Source organism: Hyaena hyaena, unplaced genomic scaffold (genome assembly GCF_003009895.1).
Source record: "Hyaena hyaena isolate Hyena2069 unplaced genomic scaffold, ASM300989v1 scaffold_1, whole genome shotgun sequence".
In the NCBI taxonomy this organism is placed as follows: Eukaryota; Metazoa; Chordata; class Mammalia; order Carnivora; family Hyaenidae; genus Hyaena; species Hyaena hyaena.
Window position 1 is genome coordinate 9,620,725 of NW_024080633.1, and position 18,181 is coordinate 9,638,905.

General features: G+C 61.3%; 1 protein-coding gene across 1 annotated transcript in view; it reads right to left on the bottom strand.

Moving 5' to 3' along the window:
• Positions 1-14,036, bottom strand: part of SLC7A5 (solute carrier family 7 member 5) — a 31,048-nt gene extending 17,012 nt beyond the window's left edge. The window contains exons 1-2 of the mRNA XM_039226260.1: positions 13,478-14,036; positions 504-629 (exon numbers count right to left, since the gene is read on the bottom strand). Coding sequence (XP_039082191.1) covers positions 504-629; positions 13,478-14,012 — 661 coding nt within the window. The 5' untranslated portion in view covers positions 14,013-14,036. The remainder of the gene's footprint in view (positions 1-503; positions 630-13,477) is intronic.
• Between the last annotated feature and the right edge of the window lie 4,145 nt (positions 14,037-18,181).

Consider the following 18,181-nt stretch of genomic DNA (forward strand, 5'->3'; position numbering starts at 1 on the left):
CCAGCCGTGCCTGTGTGCCCAGCGACCTTCTGCGAAGGCCCCAAGCTGCCCTGCGCCAGCCCCTGTGGGATCTCTGCTGCCCCCCCCCCGCAACGTGTGACGGGGCAAAGTGCAGGACCACGGGGGTTCAGCAGGACAAGGCGCGGGGGCCGGGGTGCCCCACATCGTCCCTGGGCCGGCTACACTTCAAACGTGCCCTTAAGATGCGTGCTCCTGCGTGGGAGATCCGCCTCAGCAGCAGACCGACCAGAAGAGCCCCACCCGCCGCGCCCGCAGCACCAAGGTCACTCTGCGAACCCCCGCATCACCATCCGACCCCTGCCCTCAAGGGTGGGCGGGAGAGGGTTGGGAGGGGAGGGGGTGGGTCCGTTTCTCCCCATCGCTCGGGGCGGGTTTAACTCGTGGGGTGACATTCAGTCTTTCGCTCGAAACCCTGCCACCCGCTGGCACAGCAGACGTTCCGGCCCAGGGCCTGCGGGGACGGGGGCCCAGGTCACACTCACCCTTCCCGATCTGGATGAAGCCCAGGAGGATGATGAGGGCCAGCGCCAGGAGCTTGGCCGCAGCGAAGGCGTCCTGGACCCGGGTGGCCGCCTTCACGCTGTAACAGTTCACGGCCGTGAGCAGCACTGTGGAGAGAGGGCAGCAGTGAGTCCTGCGTGAGGCGCCCCAGAGCCGCAGGCTGAGGAGGGAGCCTGGTTCCCACACACTTGACACTCTCCAGGCCCAAGGTCAAAGGCTGAGAACTGCACTTCTTGACTCTCAAAAAAGCTACAATCCCAGGGGCGCCCGGGTGGCTTAGTCGGTTAAGCGTCCGACTTTCGCTCAGGTGATGATCTCGCGGTTCGTGGGTTCGAGCCCCGCATCGGGCTCTGTGCTGACTGCCAGCTCAGAGCCTGGAGCCTGTTTCAGTCTGTGACTCCCTCTTTCTCTGACCCTCCCCTGCTCACGCTGTCTCTCTCTCTCTCTCTCCTAGAAATAAATAAAAAACATTAAAAAAAAATTAAAAAAAAAAAAAAAAGCTACAATCCCACAAGCCCCTGGGCTGCCCTAAAGGATTTTCAAAGGATGAATTTCAACCACCTATGGGAGGCCACCAGCCCCCCACCCACCTGCTGCACACCCGAGTGGCCCCGTCTTCAGAGCGTAGGTGACAGATACATGTTTGCACTTGGAGGAGGCTGTGCTCACGGGGTGCACCTCTCATGGGTTTAGCATAATTTAGATGCCCACACAGCCCACCTAACTTCCTGGAGGCAAAAAACTAACTTTCTGCAAAGAGAACCTTCTAGAATCCCAATGAAGAAATAGGTGAGATGCTAGCAGCACGAAACCATTTGACAAGTCAAGTGATGGCATCATGGGGCAATTCTGACACATGAAATGGGGACTGAAGGCAAGGCCACAGCCCAGGGTCAGGCGGGTACAGCTGGGCCCCCACCCCCGCCTGGAAGGGAGGGGACATGGGCTGCTAAGTCAGGCTCCACAAACTCGCCGGACAGCCGCACCCAGGCTCTGCCAGATTCCCCGTGAGACCCCAGCTCTGAGCCAAAGTGGAGGCACCCGTTCACTGAGACACGCGGGGGTGCAGGAGACACGGGTAAGTGCTTAGGGGCCTCACGGCCCCTCCATAAACTTAGAGCGGAACAAAATTATACTAAAACACAGGAAACAAATACATACTCGCCACCCAGGCCTTCCGATTCGCTGTTTCTAACTCACACACGCTCAGGTGGTCTACACCGCATACAGATGCGCTAAGGGCGAGTGCGTGGCGCTCCGGTCCCGGCTCCGGGCACAGCACCCTCACGCAGGCACTTGAAGGGGGCTGCGCGGGGAGGATTCACACCAGGAAATCCTGGGAGCACAGGGCTGGTCCTCACACACTGACCGGCGGGGCTGGAGCTGGGAGGGCTCCCCCCCCCCCCCCCCCCCCTTCTCTGAGGGCTGCAGCAGAGGAAGCTCTGGAAGGGTCTGTCCAAGCACGTTTTCTCTTTTCCAGTCACGACTTACCCGGGGCCAGCAGACCCCGGGGGCTCCCTTCCCAGCTAAAGTTATTAAACGTGATTTTACAATTCGGGGAGTAGGACCCAAAGAAATAAATCTGTGCCAATTAAATGGATGAGGCGGTTCAGTTGGAAGAAAAACAGGAACTCTCCCCGGCGAGCTCTGGAGAAGATTAAGCCTCCCGCTTCACCCGCCACCTGCTTATCGCTCCAGGAAATTAACTGACACCTTAACAGCACCCTCCCCCACGCCCATTTTCCTTCGCTGCTCTGAGCCCTGGCTGATGCAACGGCGGCCAACCAAGACGGGGCCGTGCGCTAAGGGTCCGGGTGGAAACCTGTTCTGAAAGCAGGTGGCTGCCCTTCCTAAGCTGAAATACTCAGGAGTTGCCTGCTCTGGGCGTGATGGCAACGAGCTGTGACCTCTGAGCCTGGCACTGGCCCCGGCCGAGCCCCCTGGGCTGCTCTGGTTCTGCACCTGCAGCGGCCAGGCTCGCAGGGAAAAAGAGCTGCCTCGGGGGGTGGGGCGCCCACATCACAGTCCTGGAGTAGGAGCCCGGCCGAGATGGGGGACCGATGTGTGCACAGGGCAACCAGCACTGGTGACCTTCGCCGCGTGGCCCCGGGGAGTGGGCACAGGCTCCGTCCAGGCCCTCAGGTCCAGCAGGGAGGTGGTGGTGGTGTGTTCACCATGTCAGCACCACCATTCTCAGCACAGAAGACAAAACAGAGGCTCACAGCGGCCTCCTGTGCCAAGATATCAGGGGCAGACCCCCGCACAGACTCTCTGGGGCCCTTCTGACCCCGCCCCAGAATCACAGTGAAGGGCAGGGCCAGGATGAATTCCCTCTCCCCGCACTTCCAGGGAAACGCTTCAGTCCAGTGCTCACTAGTACTGGCCGAACTGCCGCGTGGCTGGGATCCAGGACGAAGGGCCCTGCAGGCGAGCCCGGGCTCAGGGCTGCTGCTTCCTGACAACGGTCGCAGAGAAGACCTGTGCACAGCGAGGTGGGGGGGGCCCGGCAGGGGCTTTTCTGGGACTGCCTCCTGCTTCCTCCTGGGAGAGTGTGACCACCTGCCGGCAAAGGGCAAAGATCTCGGCGCTTCCTCAGGGGCCCAGCAGCGAGCAGTCCCAGGGCGCGCATTCGGCAAGAGGCCGGCCCATTGCATCACTCCTCCATTCATGCCCCGGGAGGGGGAGGTGTGGCCTAGCGGTGGCGGGAGCGGCTTCTCCTTCCGCCAGCCCTGCCCCCTCAGCCGCACCAGCTCTCGATGGAAACCGGAACGGCACTGCCAGGCAGAGCGCAGCCGGCATTGGCCGCTCCACTCGCTCCTCTGGGGTCTCCCTCCCCACGCCTCCCCCCACTTCTCAGGCTCCAGGACGGGGAGCGGGCTCGCCCAGAGACCCCGGCGGGCGCTCGGGCCGTACTACTGCGGCGTCCTCTAGTGCTGAGCCGGTCTCGGCAGTCACTGGGGCAGGAGGGAGCCCTGCCCGCGGCCAGACCTGACCCGCTGCTCCAGCTGGAACATCCTGAGCCCCCCCCGCCCACAGGTGTCAGAGCCTCACTTCCCAGGAAGGCAACTGGAAGTCACATTCAGCAACCGCAGGCGGAGGGGGGGCCGGCGGCTGCGGGCTGGAGGGGAAGGGATGGCTCCCAGAACAAAGGGGACCTTGTAATACTCACTTCTCTTAAATAAAGGACGGAAGCATCTGATGAAATTTTCATGTTCACTTACTTTGGCCAATGAGTAAAAAAATGCTTGAGTATCCTCTGTAGCGTTCATTTTTAAAAAACAGTTTCAAAATGAAATATAATCTTAAGTAAATAAACGAATTCATCCAGGACCCACTGTCCTGCGGCCTTAACAGAAGCAGCCCCGGGGTGGGCTGGCCAGAGGGCTGGCCATGCGTCTCGGCCACCCTGCCCTTAAGCGCCTCCGCCTTGACGAGATGCTTCCGGAAAGGGGGACGTGGGCATTCTGGGTGCGGGAGGGGAGCCCTGCAGGTTAGCTGTGCTGTCCCTGTCCCCACGGGCCTGCACCCTCCCTGGCCGGGCGAGGACAGGTAACCACGGGGCACCGCCCAGCAGGCCGGCTGACAGGCAGATGCGCTGTCGGGGGGCTCCTCACACTGGCACCCCCAGATAGGCACGGCGGAGCTGGAATGCCAAGACGGCTGGGGCCGGGGAGATAAGCAGGCTCTGGGCTGCCTGACAGCCAGGAGTGCATGGGCCCGGCCGCGGGGGCCGCAGCCACCCCGGGGGCCCGTCCACACCAGGGGCTTGTCCTTCAGGGACGTCCGTCCCATCCTCCGTCCTGTGGTGACCTGGGCCACCTCACAGGCCAGCAGGGGCCCCACCTGCAACCCCAGCTCATATTCGGATGCACCTCGAGGGTGGGTGGTGCTGCTCAGCGAAGGGGGAGGGTCCCGCGGCCTCACAGGACACCAGGACACCCGGTCACAGTTTGAGTCCCCTCCCGCCCCCCCCCCCAGCCTGACTGACAAGGTGGCTTCCATTCCTGTCTGCAGACTGCCTGTCCCAACCCCAAGCACAGTGTCCTGGGGGTGGGGCCGCCCTCCTCCTCTGCTTCCCCATCTCAGGTGGGGACCCCTGGGGCCGTGAGTGGGGGACATACTCACCACCAGCAGGCAGGCCACCTGCCTCCTCCGGGCCCTGGCCTCCACCCCTGGGAGGGGGTCATCTGAGCCGGACCCAGCCTGGCCCCACCTGACTTCTGGAAAACAGCCTGTTAGATGTACTGCTGGCTCGTTCAGCTGTTCAGCTCGCTCGGAGGGGAGGGTCAAAATGCAAGGGGAGCTTGTTTTCGTTTAAAAACACCAAAAGGACACAGGAAAAAAAGCACCCATTGTGGGTCAGGTGCTGTAGGATTTATCAGGCCCGGTAACCAGGGCTATACTTCCTGAGGTAACAACCGGCAAGGATCCTGATAACAAGAACGGTGTATGAACACCTGCTGTATGCTCAGCCTCTATCACTCGGGGCCCTCAGCGCACAGACCACCCACCCCCTCCGCTGACTGGAGGTCAAGCACACCAGGGGGACGTCATGAGCAAGCCCAACGGAATCATCCAGAAACACGGCATCTGGCTACTTGCCTGGTACCTGCTGATCAGGAAATCAGTCCGATGTCCCCCCAGGCGGCTACAGTGATGGACCGACCTCGTTCCTGGCCCAAGGGTCTGAAGGGACTGTCCACCCGCCCAGGATGGAAGGACCCAAGGGTCAGAGCCCCCAGCCTAGACCTTCACTGCTTGAGTCCCGCCTCAGAAACCCAGGCTCCTCCGGTGGGTTTCTCTAAAAAGAAGGTGCTTTCTGCACACGGTTTTCAGGGCCCGGATACAAAGGCCCAGTGCTGGGGGCGCAAGCGGCGCGAGGCCTGTGAGCACCACCACCTCACACAGGTGGGGGCCAGCTGGCAGGAAGCGGCCAGATGGCACAGAGACGCCAGGCAAATGAGCACTGTCTGACCGGAGCTCCCCGGGCAGGCGGGAGGCAGGAGGGGAAGTGGCCGTCAGGCTGTGTCAGTTCCAGGAAGCTCAGCCAGCCTGGTCCCCCGGGGGTGCGCCCAGGGCAGCACCGGGCCAGGGAACAGAGCGGGCCTGAGCCTGGGCCCCGGCAGCCGGCCAGCTGTCCCTTGGAGCCTGCCCTCCCCACCATCAACATCACGGTGTTCGGTGGGCAGCTCTTGGGGCTGCAGGAGTGGCCGCAGGCAGGCTCAGGCACCCACCCAGAGGTCTGATGTCCGAAGGGACGCCGGCCTCTGTGCGGGTGTCGCCCTGCTCTGCGGTATTTATGCAAACCCACCCGGCACGCTCAGGGGCCCAGAGCTCAGCAGGTGCTCAGGGAGTGCGGGGCTTGCTCAGGTCCAGATGTCCCCAGGCTCACTGCCAGCACCCCTTCCCGCAGGCCTGGCGGCCGTGGTCACCCGCCCCTCCCCCCAACACTTCCTAACTGTCTCATCCCTGCCACCACAGAGAGCATCTCAAAGCGAGTCAGTGCCCCCCGCCCCCACTCCCGAGCGGGAGACTCCGCATTCCTAACCGCTCTGATCCAGAGATCCCACTTGGAGAACCCGAGAACGACTTCACCTTCTTTGGGCTCTAAGAAAATGAGTATGTGGGACACCCCAGGACCATCGGAGGCCGACCTCACCCTAGAATGTGCCAGAACACTGAGCCAGTTTGGTGATAGCCTGGCTCCAGACCCACCCCAGGGGGTAAGGAGCTGTTGAGCCGGGACTCAGGGATCCCTATGCAGAGACCGCTGCCTGCGGGGGGAGGCCGGGGTGGGGGGGACACCTGCTCTCAAACCCCGCCCCCAGTCTTGCTGATTCACTGCTTTTCTGTGAAAAGAAATGACCGATAGGCTAATATTACATTTTCACAATTCCCCAGAACACTTTCAGATTCCAACAGTCTTGGAATACACGTTTCCTTATTTTTTTCCTATTTTTAACCAGGGCTGGGTGACCGCGGACCTCACAGCTGGGCGGGCCGGGGGTAGGCGTGTCGGGCAGCCTCAGGATTGGGGCGGACACGTTCATTTCCAAACGCACCAGCAAGAGGCACATCCAGTCAGCTCGGAAACCCGCCAGCGCCCCTGGCAGACAGCGCCTGCTCATGTTGGCCGGCTTTTCTGCAGCTTGAGTCCTGGAGAACGGGGAGTCCTTGAGGGCCCCCCGCCCCAGGGAAGCTCTCGCTCAGCTCTGAAAGCATCCCCGCGTTCTGACACGCTGTGTGATCTGGGCCAGGTCACTCCGCGTGTCTGGGCCGGTCTCACAGCCACCGGGGGCGGATTAACAGGCGGCACTCCACCAAGGTCGCCGCGGGGCGTGCGATCTGCTCGGCACAGACCCGTGCTTGGCGGCCTCCGCAGCGGCCTAGGCACCCCCACCCCCACCCCCTGGTCCTCCAGCACTTTTACTAAAGAAGGAAAAGGAGAGAAAACCTGCCACAGGTACAATACCTGAGGGTGAGAACACAGTGGAGTGTCCAGCCCGACGTCCTCACCTGAGAGCTGGGTAAATGCAGCTCAGAGAGGTTGTCTGACCTGCCACAAGTCACACAGCCATTACGAAGGGAGTGGAGGGAGACACTCAGGTCTCCCAAGTCCAATCCCGTGCTCTGGCCCCTCGACCGAGGGCTTCGATCCCGGCTCCGCATGAGAGGCACTACCCAGCCCCCCAACCTGCTGACTCTGACGCCCAGTCAGGCTGACACCCACCGGCGGGGGCAAATCCCACAGGCACCACGTGCACGTGCCTGAGATTCAGGTGTGCTGAGCACCCTCTGAAGGGAGGGGCTGGGTGGGTGCGGGACAGTGTCCTGCGCTGGTTTAGACCAGAGTCTGAAGCAGTCCGTCCCCTCAGCGTGGGGCCTCAGACAGGTGTCTGCCGCTCTCCGGACGAAGGGATTCGCACGCAGGCCCTGCGGGAACTGTGCCCAGGAGAGCGGCAGCCAAGGGCATCCTGGGGGGGCACCCCCGCTGCATGCCCCCCGTTAGGCAACAGGGCCTGCCTGGAGCTACAGACGTGTTTACACGTGTCTCCCTCCCACGGGGTAAGGTGGCCCGAGGACAGGGTCCAATCCCGACTTTGTTCTCTGGCCTCCAGCCCTGACCCCGCAGCCTGCGGTCTTCACCGAGACCGGACGCTGAAGCTCCGCGAGCCCCGCCACCCAGGAGAAGAGCCAAGGCGGACAAGCCCTCTCCCTTTGTGTTCTGGAAGTGGCTCACTGCCAAGAAGCCCTTTCCCCCGTGACCAGAGACCTTCCCCCGTGACAAGGCCCGACACAGGCCCTCAAACTCCCTCCACCCCACAGATCCATCAGAACAAAATGCCCCTTAACCAGACCGTGGTTCAGCCTCCCTTCCTCCCAGGACCCCGACCCCGGTCCACTCGGGGCTGGCCAGCAGACGACACCCCCCACCCCCACCCTCCCGGGCAGGCCGCCCTCCCCTAGCCCTGCCCAACCGGGCCACTTTCCCCCAACACGTACGCGGGACCCTTCCCTCGGCACTGGGGGGGCCTGAGATGACTGCAGGCAGGACCCCCCCTCCACAGTGTGCCCGGGCACTGTTAACGCGTGAGTGCTGCTGCGTGGTGTGCCCAGATCAGAGGTGGCTCCAGCCAGGCCCCACCGCCCACTGCTGCAGCGGCAGGACCCTCCCCCCCCAGCCCGACCACCTGTTCTGTCGTCTTTCATTTCCGGACAGTCCCTGTCACCTGCCCCTGCTCTGAGCTCTGAAACGGGCCCAGAGAGCCCACGCACCCAGCCCCAGGGACTCACAGAACTTGCGGGCCGTTCTCACTCAGGCCTCTGCAGCAGCCCTGGGCCGTCCAGATAGATCGGGCTGGACGTGACCGTGTCTGTGCCCGCCTCAGGCAGCTCGCACAGACAGGGACAAACACTAGGCCGCCACAAGGGCGTAGGGGCTTCAGGGTCACGTTTCTGGTGCCTCGGTCCTACCCTGGCTACATTTTGAGTGACTCCCGAGAGTCCCAAACAGTCGGCTGGGTCTCAGCAGCGCCAGATGTCCACCAGCAGGCAAGGTCAGGGTGACTCAGAGCCCAGATCAGATTGCGAACATGCTCCAGGAACAGAACAGGAATCCGGTGTCCGTTCTCACCTAGCGGGAGGGGCGGGTGCGACCCGGGCCCGGAGGGACAGGGAGGGACAGGCGTGCCGTGCATCCTCCAGCCTAAGAACCCAGAGCCGATAAGCTGCTGCGGGCTGGGCCCCAGGCAGTGGTCGGGGTGGGGCAGGGCTAGTCCTGGGGGTGGGCAAGTGCCCCCGGGGCCAGCACTCAGGGAGGGTCCCGGAAGGGGGGCTGCTGGGGGGGGGCGGGGCACGTGCCGCTGACCCACCCATCCTGCTCCAGAAGCTACTGTGCAAGGTAAAGACGTGCACAGAAATGTGTAAGGCTCCCTAGCTGGCTCCGCATCTGGACTCTGGCACTCTGTCACCGAAGAGTCTGGGCCCACGTCTCCTGACCCCAGCTGACCGGATGCCTGCACGTGGTGACCCTGGCATCTACCACTCTCCCCAAAGATGTGACCATGTGTCCCCCCACACACGTGATGAGAAAAGGCAGCTCAGCCCGCACAGAGCCACAGCCCCAGGCTCTCAGCCCACCTCTGCCTCAGTTTCCTCGGCTGTATGGAGGAAAAGAGAACGCTGGTTTCAAAGGCTGCGGGGGGGGGGGGGGGCAGGAGCACGTGAGGTGTGAGTTCACGCACGTGCCGGCCAGGACTGTCAGATCCACTTGTGGGCCCTCAGGCGGGCAGGGGCGTGAGGGCCCCGTGACTGCGCGCACTTGGGAGTTAATGCGCCTGCTACGCGTTTCTGCCCAGAGCCTGCACATTCCACCGGATTATCAAAGGGGTCCGTGACCCGGGGAAAACAGGGTCAGAAACGCCCACCCCGCGTCGCCCACTCCCCTCGAGGTCACGCGCTGTCTTGAAGGACACCACCGCCTGGGCTCCAGCCCCGTGATGTGGCGTGACTCGCTCTGCGGCCGGAGCACGTTCTCGTCTGGCTGTTAAAGTGCTAATGACTGGGCTGTCGTCTGCACTTAGCTCACAGCTTGCGACTCTGGGGAACAACAGCTCCCTGGAAACACCCAGAAGCCTTTGCCTTGTGCAGAGAGATTCGGCCCTGGCCCTGGAGGCCCGCAGGCATTCAGACGCCCCGAGGCAGGGCGGACGCCTTGTGTAGGAGGGGTTCCACACCTCCAGGAGCGGGTCACCGCCCGGAGCTGATGCAGAAGACTGGAGGGGGTACAGCCATGGCCTCCCCTCCCCCTCTGGTCATCACCCCAACGGACTTACCCTCAAGTCAGCAGGCCGCAAGCCACAGCCAGCTGTGGGACTACCCCTTATCTGTGCCCTTCACCTACTGGAAGGCCGGTCTCCTGCCCCTGAGGCAGAGAGGGACGTGTGAAGGGCTCAGACCCCAGGCCTAGAGGGGACGCTAGAGGTTCACCTCTGGCTTTCTCCTGCCTTCTCTCCATTTCCCCCCCTCCGCCTTCTGCTAAACTGGAACAGACCAAGTCCCAGGGCAGCTCGAGCACTGAAAGGTGAACGCCAGACAGAGGGTGGTGTTGAGAAGAAGCTGCAGCCGCCGTGTGACCGGGGTCCTCCTGTGCCGAGCTCATGAAATACCAGGCAGGCCCGTGACCCATCCCCACTGCACAGATGCGGAGTCAGACTGGGGGGTCCGAGCGGCTCTCCGGAGACAGAACCCGGGTCTGCTCACGTGCAGAGCACAGCCGCCCCCCGCCGCACACGGGTCCGCCCAAAGCGCGGCCACGGTGGGGGGCTACCTGCTCGAGGGAGCCCTGGCAACCCCCGGTGTCTCCCATGAGAAGGCAGCCAGAGTGCTTTCCGGACCCCACAAAGGGCCACCACCCTGCAGGGGACCACTCTTCTGAGTTCCCCAAGCATCTGGCAAGTCTGTGTGCCCCCCACAGACACCCACTGGGAGAGGGAGAAGAGGGTGGGCACCAGACACCTTTGCGTCCAGGGGTAGGGGTGACCACGACTCAGCAGGGGGAGACTCTCCCTTGACATAAAGGACCCAAACAGGTGTCTGGATCCCAGGCCAGCTCTCTCTGTGGCCTCCTAGCTCTGGGCTCTCTGGACACCACTGGACCCATTTAAAAATTTTTTTTAAATTTATTTAGTTATTTTGAGAAAGAGAGCGGAGAAGGGGCAGACAGAGAGGGAAAGAGAGAATCCCAAGCAGGCTCTGCACCATCAGCATGGAGCTGGACGGAGGACACACTCAGGAACCGTGAGATCATGACCTGAACCTTAATCGACTGAGCCACCCAGGTGCCTCCCCCACTCCCCAGACCCATTTTACAGAGAAAGCCCACACAGCGGGGTCAGAAAAACTGCCGAAAGCAAATCGAGGCTGGTGAGAATCTCAGCTCTGGTCTGCGTGACTTCTGCCCAGAAAGAAAGCCCAGCAGCATCAGGGTTTCAAGCAAACACCACCCAGAGTTTGTGAAGCGAGACTGTAATGCTAGACTCAGGCCAGATCCCACACGGCCATTGGGACAGGTGGCCGCAGATAGTTCCACTCACCTCCACGACGCACCGAGAAAGCCCAGAGCCACACACACTACGGAAGGGCCCCATTTCCGGTCATTTTGGTCAGACCCACAAGAAAAGGGCTTTTATTCCCACTTACATCTAGAGCCGGCATGACCAGTCTAAGCACCTAGGCCAACCTGTTCAGAACACCATTTTTTTTTTAATGTTTTATTTATTTCTAGGAGAGAGAGAGAGAGAGAGAGACAGCGTGAGCAGGGGAGGGTCAGAGAGAGAGAGGGAGTCACAGACTGAAACAGGCTCCAGGCTCTGAGCTGGCAGTCAGCACAGAGCCCGACGCGGGGCTCGAACCCACGAACCGCGAGATCATGACCTAAGCGAAAGTCGGACGCTTAACCGACTAAGCCACCCAGGCGCCCCCAGAACACCATTTTTTAAGAAGCAGAAAGCAACTGTGGCGGGTGTGCCCAGGGCACCGAAAAGACCAACCAGCAAAACGGAGAGCTTTGCTCCAGCACCCAGGACACACTGCTGGAAGGAACGGGCCACCCGGCCTTTCCGTGGGGCGCCCCTCGGTCCTTCTGCGGGGCGCCGCAGGGATGTGCTCCGGGAGGGAAGCCATGCAGAGTGCCCTTCTTCTTAAGTAGAAATTCTACAACCTGGCCTTTGTGGGATATTTGAAGAACTCAGAAACTTTCCGTGGCTTTTCCCTGCCTTGTCAGATGCCCCTATAAGGGCTGGCCTACCTCCCTGGAGGTCTATGACCTTCCTCCCTACTCAGTTCAGGGCAGGCCGTGCCGGGCAGCTCTGAGCTCTGTGAGCCTCGGAGGAGCCCTCATCCCTTTCCCGATGGAGTGAGGCTCTAGACTGGTGCCCCGCTTGCAGCGTGTCCTTTTCTGTGATGGAAAATCCTCTTTCCACGGGAGAAAGCCACCCACACCCACCCACAAAGTGGCTCAGAGGAAAAGAGCCCCCAGGGCCGACTGCCGCATGGGAAACGCCGTCCCCACTCACAGCTCACAGGGGCAGTGACACAGGGGGCACCGGGGACCCACCGCAGCCCCCCTGCAATCCATCCACTCAAACCCAAAGGCTTAAAAAAGTAAGCACTCTTTCAGTGATTTAAAGATATCACTTATTTCATTACGTGCTAGGCCCACACGTTAAATCATTTGGTAGTAACACCAAATCATAGAGCCCTCCTGCCTTGAAGAGGGGCTTTCTCATACGCGGCCCAACGTGCTGTCCCATGAAAACCCTCATCTCGAACCTACCAGAAGCCACGGTTTTCTCGGGGTCCAGGACATCAACTCTCACGTAACTCTCCCTAGATTTAGACGCAAGTTTTTTTAAAGCTGAGATCCACATCACTGACTGAAACCGCCCCAAAAAAGGCAAATAACGCTCCTGCAGCCGGCGTGGCTGCTCTGTTCAGGGCCTCAGGGAAGCGTGCGGTGTCAGGCGGCCGAGCAGCGCTGCACGTGGGGTTCTGCCCCCTGGACTCCCCGCTTCAGCAAACGCGCCTCCCCCTACACCACAGCCTGGCTCCTGTGGGAGTCCTGGTCCACACACTCCAGAACCCCCACAGCATGTCCGAGTCTCCTGGCTGGGACCCCAACCCTAAATGCCCAGAGCCCTGTTCGCTCTGGGCAAATCCTCGAGTCAGGTGGCAGCTCTGAACGCCGGACGCTTCCACCTTGCGGGGCTCCTCAGAGGGTGGCCAAGGGGTCGGCGTAAAAAGCACCCGCAGCCAAAACAGAGAGGAAAATCACATGGCATTTGGTACAAATGGTTTCTCCTGAAGTCCACGGGAAGACTGTTTTGTGAAGCACTCGTAGGTGAAGAGCGTGCCCGGACTGTGCCCACCAGCATACCGAGACCTTGCCCAACATCAGGAATATGACCGGGGGCTGTTGCTCTGCACCACTTGGGACCCCGAGACCCACCCTCCACCCCAACGCACAACAAATTTCATCTGCAGCCAACTCCCTGTTTTACTACTTACTTCCACACTGCTGCCCAAACCAGCAACGCGGAACTCTGTTCCTACTGGTTTTGTACGAGCCAACCTCTGCTGACTCCTGATAAGCCGGTTTGGAGAGCAGAAATGAATGAAAATTTTTTTTTAAACTACAATTTGATAAGCAGCCAGCACCGGGAACCTGCAACAGGCAACGTTTTCAGACCCCACCCGGAGCCGACGCTATTCCAGACGCGGGGATGTGTGCTCCGGCCTCTGAGTGAACGGGCTGAGGAAGCGGGGCGCCCAGCGACCCCGAGGGCGGGGACCCTGCTGACTCACCGCTGAATGAATGAGACCCACGTGGGCTCTGGGAGCCGCGGCTCGGGCCGCCCCCCCCCCCCCGCCCCGCCGCCCCGAGGTCGGTACTCACGCACGCAGAGGCAGGCCACGAGCTTGGCGGCCTCCTCGGGCACCGGGCAGGTGGGGAAGAGCGGCTTGAGCAGGTAGGTGGCGAAGACGAGCGCCACGATGTACTGCGAGGACGGCCGGATGATGAGCAGCTCGATCCAGAGCTTCAGGAAGGCGGGCAGCGAGCCGTAGACCTCCAGCATGTACGCGTAGTCGCCCCCCGACTTGGTGATGGTGGTCCCCAGCTCCGCATAGCACAGCGCCCCCACGATGGAGAAGACCCCGCACACGGCCCACACCACCAGCGCCAGCCCCGGCGAGCCCGCCTCCTTGAGCACGCCGGTGGGCGTCACGAAGATGCCCGAGCCGATGATCGTGCCCACGATGATGGCCACGCCGTTGAGCAGCGTGATGCTGCGCTGCAGGGTCACGCCCTCCGCGCCCTCCGCGCCCTCCGCGCGCCGCGCCGCCAGCATCCGCTCCCGCGCCTGCCGCTCCTCCTCCGCGGCCGCCGCCGGGGCCGCGGACGCGCGCCGCTTCGGGCCGGTGCCTGCCATGCCGCCGGCCGGGCCACGAGGCGCGCGCGCCGCCGCCCAGCGAGGACCCTCTGCCGGCGCTGCGTCAGGCCCGGCCGCTCCGCCCCCTTTATACGCCGCCGCCGCCCCGCCCCCCCGGCCCCGCTCCCGTCCCGCCGCGGACGCGCGGCCCCGCCCCCGGCCCCGCCCCCGGCCCGGCCCCCGGCCCCGCCCCCGGCCCGCCGCCGTGGCGCGGCCCCGCCCCCGGCGCTGCACCTGCGAGCGGCCGCGGGGGGCTCCGAGGGCCGGGCGCCCCGGGCTGCGGCTCAGACAAGGCCCGCCTTCCCACCCGGCTGGAGGGCGCTCGGGCCTCGTGGGCGCGGCGGGAGGCTTGCCGGTCCCAGGCCTGCCCTCCTGCGGGAAACTAGCTGTTGGCCCGGCTTGGGCCTGGGGACCGAGTCATGGGGCCGGTGAGTGGGGCTCAGGGAAGAGGGGCCCGGGAGCCGCTGGGGAGGCTCAGCCCGTTGAGCGTGGACTCTTGATCTTGGCTCAGGTCATGATCTCACAGTTCGTGGGTTCAAGCCCTGCGACGGGCTCTGGGCTGACAGCACGGAATCTGCTTGGGATTCTGTCTCTCCCTCTGTCTCTGCCCCTCCCTCCCTCCCTCCCAAAATAAATAAATAAACAGAAAAACAAAAAGAGGGAGCCAACGCCACGTCCTGAGCCCCTTCCTGGGCTAACAATTTCCACTGTGTCCTAAGGGGAATCTCCCTGCCAGAGAGCAGAGTCGGGCTGCACGGCTTTGAGAAGCGGTGACTCGGACTTTGGGAAACCAGCAGTCTGCTTAGTTGACTGGATGGGGGCTTCTGGAAGGAGCATCCTGACGACCCAGCCCCCAAATCCCACGGGAATTTAAAGGCAGGTGCAGGGTGAAGAGCCTGGAGTTTGTAGGTCCTGAAGACCCCGAGAGGCACCTTAAGTAAGAATGGCTGCAGGGTAGCTGTCAGTCAGGCGTGGGAAGGATGAGTCACGCCAGGCCTGGAAGCGGGAAAGCATTTAACTGACATGCGCTCAGGGAAAGGATGTAGCATCTTGTCTTGGGGGGTGGGGGGGGAGCCAAGGTGTGTTTGTGGGGGGGAGGTTTAGCCAAGGCTCTGGACCATTCTCACCCAGCCCCCCAGTGGGCCCCCCCCACGTCAGAACTGAAGGAAATCCCAGCCGCTGACAGGTCACACAATACAAATATTAACTAGCAAGATGCTGCCCACACTGGTAGCTTAGGGGAAATAAAACAGTCTCTCCACTCGTGCTCTTCCCGCTGTCCTTCCTGAGCAGGAGACCTGACCACCAATGGCCGAGCAAACTTACTGAGCCCATAGGAGGCTCCAGGCACAGTGCCGAGGCCTCCGCGCACACATTCTGATTCAGAGCCAATTTGTAGCTGAGAGACAGGCTGGACCGGGTTATGTAAGTTGTCTGACCAGCAAGTGGGCTGGGACCTCCCCTTCTGACCAGCATCGGGTGCTGCCCTGGGCTCCAGGCACATGGCGGTGGGGGCCTCCTCCAAAAAGACAGAGGCGATCAATAATCACACACAGAACTGTAAAACTGCAGCCGTGATTAGGCAGACGGCGCTACCGGGACGTGGAGGGCTGGTCAGGAGGAACCAGACCATTTCAGCTTTCCCGGGATTAACAAGAGAGATTAACGAGAGAATTAACCAGGGAGGCAGAGGGACCCACGTGTGCCCGTGGGCGTGGGAGACCTTCATAAGCCGAAAGGGTTGCAATGCCCCGGGAACGGCTTTCAAGCTCCCCCAGGATTCCAAGACCCCACTGTTACTCAACACTGTCCATTGCTTTTCATATAAGGTCCTCGATTTCCTCCTGCAAATATGCTTTGAAATACGCATATCTCACAGCTCTCTGATGCAACCCGGATGAAGTCTTAAAACACCTTTCTGGAAGTCTGACTCTAAAACCTTAGCAAAGAGTGCCATCTACTGGTGGCATCATTAAGGAGCTATTTATTCTACGGATTCAAAGGAACCACTCACCCAACAGTGGTGTTTCCAGGGCCGGCCAGCGCTAGCTTCTGATTTACTACAAGCGGGGTTGTTTACCCTCACGAGGGCTGGTGGGGACATTGAACATTTCTATAGAGGAGAGTTCCGGGAGTTTCTCTCAAAAGCCCTAAAGCCGTGCACCCTCTACCCAGTAAATTCCCCTCCTGGGAATTTCTCTAGAAATAAGGAGTGTGCTGTATTTTGGGCTACAGAGCTGTTTATTCCAGCTTTAAAACATAATAGGCGATGGAAGTAAACCAAACGCCCACCAGACTTGCTGCGGTAGATGTTGCTGTGCCCACGTGGTGGATGTAGTGTAACTATTAAAACTCAGGATGTGGAAGAATCTTTTCCTGGCACAGTCTGTTCTTGATTTACTGAAGAGGAGGCTGCGACGTAACACCCCCAAACCCCATGGGGGCTGCTCTGGTTAACCCGGGGCCCCGCTTCCGTATTCTTGAGATCTGGGAGGCCTGCCATTTCGGAGGAACGACAGTTCGCTCCTCAAGTGTAGGGTGTAACAGGCGTCAAGGCCACTGCCTCTGGTGGGGAGCAACGTTCCCAGGGCCTCGTGGAAGATGGAGGGTTGTCCTTGGAGAAGCGGAACCGCCCTGGAGGGAAAGTCCACGGTGCTTCACGGGACAGAGCTGCGGCTCCTGTGGGCATTGTAAATGGGGACCCCTTCTAGGTGGCTCCTCAGTCGCGCTGCAAACTTTTTCTTCCTGCTTTCTGAACACTCTCCTGTTCCCTCCGAAGCTGCCCCTTGGTGGCAAACTGAGGGCTTTGGGGGAAATGGGGAGTGGGGAGGGACAGGGGGAGAGGGCAAGGGAGGCAGGAGGCACAGACTCCGAGCTGTACGCGCCGGCGATGACATGGGCGGCAGGGGCTGGAGTGAAGCAATCTGGTATATTCGAAAGTTGCTAAGGAAGCAGATCTTTTTTTTTATTAAAAATTGTTTTTAATGTTTATTTATTTTTGAGAGAGAGTGCAAGCTGGGGAGGGGCAGAGAGAGAAGGAGACACAGAATCTGAAGCAGGCTCCTGGCTGTCAGCACAGAGCCTGACACGGGACTCAAACTCACAAACCGTGAGATCATGACCTGAGCGGAAGTCAGACACTCAACCAACTGAGCCCCCCAGTAGGGGGGGCAGGGGAGGGGTGGGGCGTGACCACTGATGGGGGTTTCTCTTCTTCAGGGAGATGGTGGTTGCACTGCAGTGTGAATGTGCTAAAGGCCCCTGGATGGTGTACTTTAATTTTTTTTTTAATGTTTTATTTATTTCTGAGAGAGAGAGAGAGAGAGAGAGAGAGACAGCGTGAGCAGGGGAGGGTCAGAGAGAGGGAGACACAGACTCCGAAATAGGCTCCAGGCTCTGAGCTGTCAGCACAGAGCCCGACGCGGGGCTCGAACCCACAAACTGTGAGATCATGACCTGAGCTCAAGTTGGACGCTCAACCAGCTGAGCCCCCAGGCGCCCCGGGACCTTTAAACCCCCAGCGGCCTGATACCCAGTTGGTGTTACTGGCAATGGTCCCTCCCCAGCCTCTGTCAGTTAGCCGCTCAAACCAGCCAGGCCTTCCCCCCAAACAAGAAGTTTGGGTTTGGGACTCAGGGCTTCTCCTGGGGTTTATCCCAAGGGCCCGGACTGACACGTCAAACACTGGTTGGACGTTTGGGTCGCAGTCTGACTTCTCCCTGCGGAGGACACGCAGCCAGGGCTGGGCGTGTATCCCGTACCTTCTCGCACAGGCTCCCCGTCTGGGAGGTGGCCCCGCCCGATTTCAGGGACACGGGCTGAATTGTGTCCCCCTGTAAACAATGGGTAGAAGTCCCACCCGCCCCAGGACCTCGGAACGGGGCCTTCGCAGAGCTAACCGGGGAGGATGAGGCCATCCTGAAGCAGGTGTCCCGACCCAGCGTGACGGGCGTCCCTGCGAGGGGACCAGACACAGTGAAACGGAGGCAGAGGCGGGACTGAAGGTCCGGGCTGGCCGGGGGCGCTGGGGACACGAGAGGCAGGACGAGTCTGGAAGGGCCCCCCGTCCTGGCTTCAGGGGGCGCAGCCCCGAATGAGAGAACGCGCTGTGGTGGAAAGGCCCCAGCGCGCTGCCTTGTTGTGGCCCTAACGCCGCCCCCGAGATGCCG